This window comes from Morone saxatilis, unplaced genomic scaffold, assembly GCF_004916995.1.
Source record: "Morone saxatilis isolate NCDOM2014 unplaced genomic scaffold, NCSU_SB_2.0 Contig1, whole genome shotgun sequence".
Taxonomy (NCBI): domain Eukaryota; kingdom Metazoa; phylum Chordata; class Actinopteri; family Moronidae; genus Morone; species Morone saxatilis.
In genome coordinates this window covers 14814156-14824297 of record NW_023339651.1, presented here as the reverse complement: position 1 = coordinate 14824297, position 10142 = coordinate 14814156, and the positions used below count along the sequence as shown (strand labels likewise).

Sequence of the window (10142 nt, the reverse complement as noted above, 5' to 3'; positions counted from 1 at the left end):
TCACTTTTTTTTTTGCCAATTTTCTGGAAAGTTGGTTTTACATTTTTGGCACTAACATTTAGATAAAACTTTTTCTGTATTGTACATTGCTTCATACTACTCATCAGTTCACTCTCCTCATCCTCGCTTCCAATACGTACATTGTCGAGCAGCATTAAGACATCAGAAATTAGGTCCCCATATAAGTCTGTGCTACAGTGTGACAGTGGTGCATCACAGGGCTAAGGTAAATGATATCTGAGAGATGGCAGCAGGCAGACAAGAATGGCCGTGGCGATGGGTAACATTTCTTAGAGGCGAACAAAAAGTGGCAGGTGCTGCTTAGTGAAAAGGTCAATTAACAACAAACACTCTACCAAGTGCCCTCCTTTTAACCTGTGGAGGGTATTACAATGCAACACTGTTAGAAGAAGAGAGCACATTAGTATTCAGCAGTGAATTGAACAGAACGGAGCAAAACACTTGACAGGCAATAAAGCATGAGCACACTCACCCATCATCTTGTAAGCAGTGGCACATATCCCTTGGTATCACTGGCCGGCGTTGGTGGGCTGGTGGCGGTGGCGGGAACGCGTGGGTCGTTCCGGGGTTTTGGGACTGGCGCTGCCGCGGAAGGGAGCCCGACAGGTAGGGCGACGGGGACGGAGGAGCGACTACATCTTGGGTGGCGGTGGATGGCGGAGGGGTGTCCGGAGGGGTTGGGGTGCTTGGGGGTGAGGGGTCTGCGCTCCGCTGGTCGCCGCCGGAGTGGCCGTGGGATGCCGGCTGCGTCGGAGGGCTGGCCTGTGTCGGGGGCTCCGGGGGTGGGTGGCTGGGCGCCTGGATCGGGGGCTGGTTGCTGGAGTGGCGTCTGGGCGTGGCACATGGCTGCGAGGTGGGGGAGGTGGGCGAGGCGGGCGAGGCGGGCGAGTGGCTGGACAGGGGTCTGGGAGTGGGGCTGAGGGACTGGGATGAGCCTGATGAGGAGGCGTTGTTCACTGAGTTACAGGGCTGGCTGGGTGGAGGGTTTGTCGGTTTGGGAGGGGCCGGAGCCTGCTTCTTGGTACCTGGAATTGGATGGCCAAACTTGTGATTATTGGTGGAAAACAATAACAAATATATTGTCCATTACATACAACTTCACTCTAGAAATGATATGGCAAGACAGGTTGCTTTAAATAGACAGCTCACACTGTAAACTGAAATGTAGACAAAAAAGTCAATCAATAAATGGTCAAAATAAACAGAATCCGAATCAGAAATACTTTAATAATCCCAGGGGGAAATTATTTAAACAGTGTCCCTGTAAGCTTGCTCTACCTTCTCTGTTCTCTGTTTTAAAAAGGAAGCAAGTGCACGTGACAGTGAAGTGAAAATCCGAGCAGTTCAGTCTGGCAGCTGTGTGATGGACTAGCTGTGAGTGTGGGGAAGTTTTAGAAGTAAGAGCAGTGTAGGATAATGATGATGGTAATAACATCTCATGAGCTGGATGAGAAATATGCCTATTTGTACCAAATTGTTACACAGACTCTTACCTCTGCGCATCATATGTGGACTGGGCCCCATGGATCCACCCCCGGAACTCCCAGTGCCCAGCTGCCCTGCAGCCTGGCCCCCTCCACCAGAGCCATTCCTCTGGAGCAGAGGGGTCTGGGCAGGTGTGGAGTCACGTAGCTTTGGGTTGCTTTAGAGAAGAGGAAAAAATAAAAAAGTCATTTCAACATAAAGGCTTTCTGACATTCTTGGTTTTGCTTATAAAACAGCATCCACTGCTGAATGACTGTCATAGAAGGTTAGAGCTATTAAAATAAATACAGCACAAATTTAAACTCATCGATCATGTCAAGTGCTGCATGGTAAACCTCCTAAATCTAATCTGAGTGTCTCATCTAAATGTACCTTCCCAACAGAGTCTGTAGGACCAAAAGAATGCTGAACTCAATAGTGTTATCTGTCTGGATATGAATGTTGTCCTTTCACCAACTAAATCAAAGACACCCTTCAGTCGTTGCATAACAGACACCAATGTTCAGGCTTTTCAAAGCAGTTTGAGCCAGTTAGTGTGAAGTTCCTGCTGATTCCAGTGATTTGGGGAGGAAAGCAGTGGAATGGGAAGTGGAGAGGCCCTCAGAGTGACTGTTAGCAGAATGACAGCAGCCATTGTTGGGCTGTGTCTGTGGGCTGAACTCAGACAAGTCTGCATAGCTAAAACTGGTGGTGGTGTAAGAAAACTTGTGGTTTTGCTAGAGAAACAACGAGATGAACCATAGTGGCCAGGGGAAGAGGCTGTGTCTGCAAGATATCAGTGAAACATGCATTAATAATCCACTATAGTGTACTTCGATAAGCCAATCAGACTGACCTCATCTGTTCGCAGAAGAGGCACTAATGTCTTCCCGTAACATCAGTAAAAGTATTAAAGCATGTCTTTCTGTCTGTCTGGCATGCTGTGTCATTCTCCACCAGCAGCAGAGATGCAGAGAAGCAGCCCTTACCTGAGCTCCTCTGTGTGCTGGGCTAGAAGCTGCTGAGCGGCTGCGAGAGCAGCCAGACCCTGCGCCAAGCTATGCTGGGAAGCTTCAGGCCCTGAACCCCCTGATGGAGCTTGTGGCTGGGGCTGGGGCTCAGCCGAGAGCTGGGGGACCTGCCCAGCCCCGTGCCCCTGCCCTGGAGCCTCCACAGGGGGTAAAGGAGGCTGGAAGGCAGGTGAAGTGTGCTGCTTTCTACCTAAGGTGTTACTGCCTCTACGGAGGGTGTGGTCCGAGTGCTTGTTAGGGGTGCTACACAGGGAGAGCGGGGAGACAGTAAAGGAGAAAAAAAACAAAACACCAAAGCTTTGATCAGAGAGTCACAGATTAGACCGGGATAGAGAATCACCATAACCCCAGAGCATGGAGAGAATTCATTATTAACAGTGTTATGGATTATATTATTAGGATTCAATCAAATCTACCCTAAAATGTACAATAAGCAAGAGTAAGAAACCAAAACAAGCAACTGGATTAAAGCCAAAATTATTTCCCAAGCGATTAATTGGAGTAAGTGACAAATATCGCGGGCCAGAGAAACCTTGGAAACTCTAGGAAGTAGCGGTACTGAGGTGGATTACTTGTCTTTGCGCGTCGGGTCGTTCTCTGGTCCCACCATACTGCCAGGCCTCTTCCTCTCAATGGTTCCACAGTCGTAGTCTAGGTGATTGTTGTGGTTGGATGCAGGTGTAGGCATCGCAAACATGCCGGACACATTAAACTCCACCTCTGTAGGAACAGAGAAAGCAAGATTTACCAATACAAACTGTTATACAACGAGCTTAGCCTTTAAACTTGTAGAAGGTGTGGCACGAAGAGGGGGAGGTACAATGGATAACCACTTCCCTTTATTGAATTAAACTACAAATAAAGACACAACAAAAGATGATCCACCATCTAGAGGGGTGGGTGACCAGTGATGTGTGAGGACTGGACAGCCTTATGAAACACTAGACCACGTGGGTCTTGGTCTTCATCCAAGTGAGCCTGATGTGGCTTGTTGGGCCGTTTGTAATGTGAACCAAATTCAGGGAACAACCCCAAAACACAAAAGGTTTTATGGGTAAGAGGAGTTGACATCAGACAGCCAGTTACACATGCTTGGCAGGCGTAGCATAACAGAATGAAAACTGGGCAGGAAGCCAATCTTGACAGATGCTCATATTCATCTTTATTTGTTCTTAACTGACATGAACACTATTTATTCGTACATTTTCATTTTTCTTATTTGGGGCAAACACCCTTCACAGGTCAACAAGTCCATCAGAGGAGAGATGTAGTAATGCTTAGATTCATAGCAATGGGTAATAAGTAAGTCTCAAATCTGCCTGGAATTGTCTAGAGACTGTGAAAGCAATCTCCCACGGATACAGGCAGTAATCAGCTGAGGTCCAGCAGAAGCCACTGACCCATCATCTCTGAGCAGTTATGCTGACAACCGTGTAGACAGTCCATCATCATCTCTGCCTAAGATACAGCGACTAAAGGCAGACTGGCTTGGACCAGCCTGCTAGTTAAACCATGACAATAGTGCAAAAATGTTTTGACCAAAGAAGTGAAGGTGTAATTTAAGATAAATGTACAGAATTGAAAAGATGGGTTTGAAAGACTTTGGTTTAGTGATTGTTAAAAGTAGTTTCCAGTAATGGTGGTTACAAATAATCTAACAAACAGCTCTTTAAAATATCTTAAAAGAGGCTGCTTTTGGCCATAACATTTGTTAATGTGGGGTTATATTTCTATCCACTTTCCTCATTTGTACTCACCTCGTTTGATTTGGTCTGTTTTTTACATAACACAAGCTGAATGAAGGGGGGATATAGAACATCTGTTTTGTAAGTTTTCATTGTAGCCTTCAAGCTGTCCTCTACAGTACAAACCTACAGTTTGAAGAGACACAGCAGTGATTCTAATCATGGTCCTTGGGTGCTTGATTACTGCTGACTCTTTTCTTTCTTACTAGGCGGTTAATATCAATCATATTCACCATGCATCCCTGGTGTAAAATAGGCCCTGATTGGCTCCAAAGAAAAAAAAGTCAGACAGAGAGCAACTGCTGTAGAGGAAACCCAGAACCCTACCCTCGGGAAAGAACCAGTCAGCATGCTGGATGATGGGCTCCATGATGGCCACCACGTGTACAGAGGTAGCTGCAGCCATCTCAGCCAGACTCCTGGGTGGACACGTACAGATGAGCGACAATTAGATGCTTTCTAACATAATGAAGGGCTAAAATAAGCTAAAATAAGACTATTGTTTGTAGAACTTTCAACCAACCTGGACTAGGATAATGCCTTTCAGAGATTATTATACTGTCCTTGTTTTAAATAGTAACCAACGTGTAATATTGTATTAGCAATATTATCTTCCCCTTCCACTTAATCCCCTCTCACCCCTCGGTTTTGGCCCACAGCAGATTGGGTCCCAGGACGATGGCGATGTTGCTCGGAGTCATTTTGTTCACCTCGCTGTCCTGAACTAGTTTGGATAGAAACTTCACCAGATACCTGCACGGAAACATGGGAATTAATTAGCACAGGTGGAAACAGTGTCTCAGAAGACATTGAAGCATTGCTGTCACAAACTTTCTGTTAACGAACCTCAGGTTGGTTTTGTTGTTCTTTGGTAGCTTATCACATACAACCCAGAGTGCCTGGAGCCTCTTGTCTGGGTCTGACACACTGGGAAAAAAAGATAATTGACAGCAGAGCATTTGATTAGTTATATGTCTCAAATTAACGGTCCTATCATTTTCCATTGCTTTACAGTTATACATCCACTTAATATTGGTACATTTTATTCCCAGTAATAATGTTATGAGGCTTGCCTGGATGCCTGGATCCATTCATCGTAAAGCTGAAAAGACATTAGAGGCTCAGGGAGTTCCCTCAGGTAGGACTTCAGTGCTCCTGAAACCACACATCCACAGATATTATGAATAAGCCACTTTACTGGGTGAAGTTTCATTATATCATTCAAACAATTGTTAAGTAAATTTAAACTAAAATTCAAAGTAAAATATCAAATTCAGTTATGAAAATTGAAATGAGTCAGTCACTGCAGAGGGAGATTTTTGATTGATTAGCTTTTAAATTCATTCTTGCGTTTAAAAAAATTAAAAAAGTAAATCAACCTTACTTGTTCTTGGACTTTAAATTACTATAAAGTAAAATAACAATAAACAAAGAAAATCAAAAAAGGCTCTGGTCTGCAGCGTACCAGCGACAGCGTGGGGGTCAGAGTAGAACTCCTCCAGTTGTGACGTGGAACAATCCAGCGCTGCTTTTAGCTTCTTTAGCTTGGAGGCCCCTGCTGTGATTCTGAATAGGCCCTGACGGACACACATAAAGACGAATAAACCACAGTAACATCACCAGCAAACAACTACTATCATACACGCAGGCATTCAATGTGCACACAAGTCTGTGTGCTTTCACTGAAGACGTACACGCGCACACGCACTTTCCTAACACTCAATTACAGATAGACTCTGTATAAATCCACTACATAAACTCCCCCTGCCAGCTGCACATAATGAAACCTTAAAGCAGGCAAACAAACACACCCACCACTCACAGCACAGCGAGCTCTTTACTTTGACACATAAACAAAGACTGTCTTCACACCATAATGACATGGACTGGACTCACCAGGGAATGAATAGGGCGACAAATAATGTGCTTCGCAGTTAACACTTGCACTCTCTCTCTAGCCGTTTTTTGTACAGACACGTACACACACACACACACACACACACAGAGGGGAATCTGATTTATGGACAGAAGTAGATTCTATTGTATTCTAAATTTGTTTTGGGGAGGGGACATCAGACATCATAAAAATTTCATAAATCATTCCTGTAGCATAACGGGTGACAGTTTCTTTGGAGCGACGTTATAGAAATGCAGGAGTTTCCCTTGTTTATAGTTTGTCTATCCGCTTTGAGTCTTGAGATGTTCATGTGAACAAACAATTCACAGCTTGGTTTCAATTATGTCAATGACCAGTGGAGCCGCTAATCGCAGCCACAGCTCCATGTGACTTTTAATGAGCTACGCCAGCACTTCTTTTACTTCTATATTAAGGCAAGGCAAACAAAAGAGCAGTCGAGTCAGTCAGCAAACAAAATCTCCTTCTATGTTATAAAATACTGTACAGGGAATTAGCTTGGAGTCAGATAAGAAGTGAACATGCATGAATGTCTGTTTGCTATCATTTAGAGTTGAACCTCAGCTTCAAAATATCTGACTGTATTCATCAATATTTAAAGTTGCATTGCTCAGGCTTTGGCTCCTAGTACAGAAAAACAGAAAACAAGCTGACAGACACACAGGCCTGACTACGCTTACTGGTGAAAGTTGTCATGTTATATAAGGTGTTAGCAAACAGCTGGTGTCTCTGGCCAGCTGATGAATCCAAGTTCAAAATTAATTTTCCTTTGAGCTCTATTTTGGTCTCCACCAACTTCTCAGGGAAGTGGCCCTTACGTTTACTAAAAGATTGGCTTTTGTCCATCAGATCTGATAACACACAGTTCCTCCTTCAGGCTTGGCAAGACTTGTGACTGAGACTCAACAGAGTTAATATGCAGGCCATGAAACCAAAACAAATAAGGGCTGCAATTATTAATGATTATTGTCTTTAACAGTTGATCTACAGATTATTTTCTTTTTAATAATTTGGTGTATAAAAGGTCACAAAATAGTGAAAAATGCCCATCACACATCTTCCAATGTCTTGACTGACTTCCGAGAAGCGGTTTAATTTTGGCAATGGCAATACAGCATCATTTCTGGTAAGTCAGCAGAGTTACTTGTGCTGTTCTTAACGCCCATGTGACACCAATTTTCAGCCTCTCGTTGCACTCATCTTACAGAAGGAGAGAACGATCTATATCAATTTATTTTCACTCATACAGTAGATCAATGCTTCCATCTGTCTATCCATAGTGCAGAATAATCATGTAGGATGTTATGAACAGGGCTTCTTCCCATTCTCATCTCTCAGTCTTCCTTACCTCTTCCTTCATGCCGGTCTCTAGAAGCATCATGACACAGGCCTCTAATGGCAGGGCGATCTCCCTCCCGCTCCTTTTCAGGTGTTCATCCAGCCCAGTGCCAAATGCAGGCTTCTCTGTCCACGAGTCTAAACACAAAGGGAGCAATTCATTGTGAAGAGACCATACTGTAATTTTATTCACATTGTTTCAAATCTGATGAGACATAAAACGAGCGTTGCAATTTAGCTGGTGCAGATTGTTTGTATGACCGATCTGTTACACTGGTATGCAATAAAAAAATCAGCACATCAGCACATCAGCACAGGCCTCAAACAAGCCTGTTGCTGGCCTGGACTGCAGATTTCTGGGTCAAAAACTCTCCCTCGGGCCAGTTCCTCACTAGTCCTGGGGTGCCGTCAAATAATAACCACATGCTCCGGGCCAGCAGGAGTGACTGTTCAGCCGTCGTTCTGTTTGTTTGTGTGTGTGTGTGTGTGTGTGTGTGTGTGTGTGTGTGTTTGGTGGATTGTTGTGAGCTAATGTGCGAGCGAACAGGGAGGCAGAGGAGCGAGGAGGGGGGAGAGCTTGCAAAACCCAGGTGGGTGGGTGATGAGAGAAGGGGTGAGGGTGTGCGTGTGGAGTTCGTGAGTCATCGCCACATGCTGGGAGACCAGGCTTGTCTGGTTTAGACCACATGTGTTTAGCAAAGAAAAAAACAAGCCCCTTGAATAGGACACCACTTCATGACTGCAAAAAAAGGCAAAAACCCAGTAAAGGAGCTTGGAGAGGAGACATCGTGTTTGTAAAATGGAAAAGTTGATTACTCTTGGAGGGCAAAGAGGTGAAAACAAAAGACTATTCTTTAATATCTGGGCCTCAGTTGTGGCTTTTAACAATTACCGCAACTGGAGCAAATTCTGGTAGTCCAGAAGTTAGAAAAACAGACCAGAGTGATATAAATGAAAGGTACAGTAGCTGGTTTCATTTCTCACACTAGTTGGAAAAGTGAATGAAAAACTGTTTCTTCTCCTAGCAACTACCTGTCAGTTCACCTTTGGGCAAGCTAGTTAAACTTCTCCAGTGACTAACAGAAAAAGGTTAGTTTGAAGGGACACCAAACAACACAGGAACCAAAGAAAAACAGGGGCTGTTGGTCTGAAAAGGGCACATGTGCATTCTCCAGGAAACATATAAAGAGGTCCCATACTATGCACTGCACAGACCCTTCTTGTATGCAACTTTTTTTAAACAACACTGCAGTGTTTTGTGTTAAATGGCATGTTTGCATGTATTATTACCTTGCTGTGCCTGGATGGTTGGCAAGACATTCTCCAGAACAGTGAGAGACTTTCTGTGGTAATCAGCTTGAGCTTCTAAGAGCTACAGAAACAAAAATACCACAGAGAGAAATATGGGGGTGAGCTGAGTCAGGCGAGCAGTAAAAGACATGACAGCAAAGTAAATAAAACAGCGGGCCAAGTCTGTGTTCCCCAGTTCCTGTGCAGCTGTGAAGATTCCCACAAAGACACATGTTTGGCTTGTTGACACGCTGTACTCACTGTTACAAAGTAGCGGGCATAGTCCCCTTCTTTTGAGAAAAAACTGTACATGTCTGCAGCAAGTTGATCCTGGGTAATAAAGACAGGAATTTGAACAGTTAGAGCACTGAAAGACGATAGCCATAAAGTTAATACTTTCTTTCTAAACCAAGTCACAATGTGCTTTACAATAAGAACGACAGTCAGTGAGACAAAGGGTCACTTTGCTGCTCTAAACTCTTATTAATTTAGTAAAGATCTCTGATCTCCACTACACAGTGTCATCCATCAAATTAATGTGTATTTCAGGTGGCACAAGGACAGACGTCAGTGGTCAACTAAGCCACCGGTCTGTGCTCTACGTGAGTCATAAATCCTCCTGTTGTCAACAGGATTCAGTGAGGCTGGGAGGGAGAACTTGTGAAGGGGAAACACAAGGCTCTGCCCTTCCCGGACAGAAAACCTGACACATCAGGCAGCCACTAAAACTCGCCATTAATTCAGGTCAGTAGATGCAAACACTCACACAAACACTGAGCTGACGGGACATTTTCATTTTCATTTGTGTGCGTCAGCAAACTGGGTCACAGGGCCCAAGGGTCTTGGGAAGTCCAGTTGTTGCTGTAATTATTTTTCCCCCCCACTTATGATAAGGCCTATTTCCAATTTCTTTAACTCATAAAGCCATAAATGACCTATTGCCTGCCCAAAGATACTAGCTAATACTAAACAGCGTTATATACCGACTTCATCTACTAAACGCTTGTCATCTGCATATAATGACATCAGGTCAAGTTTTATTACCACTATGCAAAGTGACATGGCTGCAATATAACCCTGACAATACATGACTGGTGGTGTATCCTGTCATAAACTTATTAAAGACCACAATGTAGCAATAGTTTTCATATAAAAGACATATCAGCTAGTCATTGATATTCATGCTCGTTACCTTGCAAAGCTCCACTTTGTTCATGGCCTCATCCATCTCCTCCTTGAGTAAGTCAGCCTTGGCCGTCAGTGCTTGAGTGTTTGTTCCTGAGATTATTGACTTGGTTGCCTGCAACCATCTGAGTTTGGAAAAACAAGGGAAAATTT

General features: G+C 44.1%; 1 protein-coding gene across 2 annotated transcripts in view; it reads right to left on the bottom strand.

Annotated features, from left to right (window-relative positions):
- The window catches only part of arhgap17a (Rho GTPase activating protein 17a), a 25558-nt gene that overhangs the window by 1122 nt on the left and 14294 nt on the right, over nucleotides 1-10142 (bottom strand). Inside the window, exons 7-19 of one of the 2 annotated variants that reach the window (XM_035659371.1) lie at nucleotides 9997-10114; nucleotides 9066-9134; nucleotides 8805-8886; nucleotides 7525-7652; nucleotides 5727-5838; nucleotides 5335-5416; nucleotides 5108-5188; nucleotides 4901-5014; nucleotides 4589-4680; nucleotides 3089-3236; nucleotides 2475-2759; nucleotides 1515-1663; nucleotides 494-1046 (exon numbers count right to left, since the gene is read on the bottom strand). In XM_035659371.1, the coding sequence (XP_035515264.1) occupies nucleotides 494-1046; nucleotides 1515-1663; nucleotides 2475-2759; nucleotides 3089-3236; nucleotides 4589-4680; nucleotides 4901-5014; nucleotides 5108-5188; nucleotides 5335-5416; nucleotides 5727-5838; nucleotides 7525-7652; nucleotides 8805-8886; nucleotides 9066-9134; nucleotides 9997-10114 (2013 nt within the window). The remainder of the gene's footprint in view (nucleotides 1-493; nucleotides 1047-1514; nucleotides 1664-2474; nucleotides 2760-3088; nucleotides 3237-4588; nucleotides 4681-4900; nucleotides 5015-5107; nucleotides 5189-5334; nucleotides 5417-5726; nucleotides 5839-7524; nucleotides 7653-8804; nucleotides 8887-9065; nucleotides 9135-9996; nucleotides 10115-10142) is intronic. The other variant, XM_035659379.1, reaches the window with a different exon arrangement.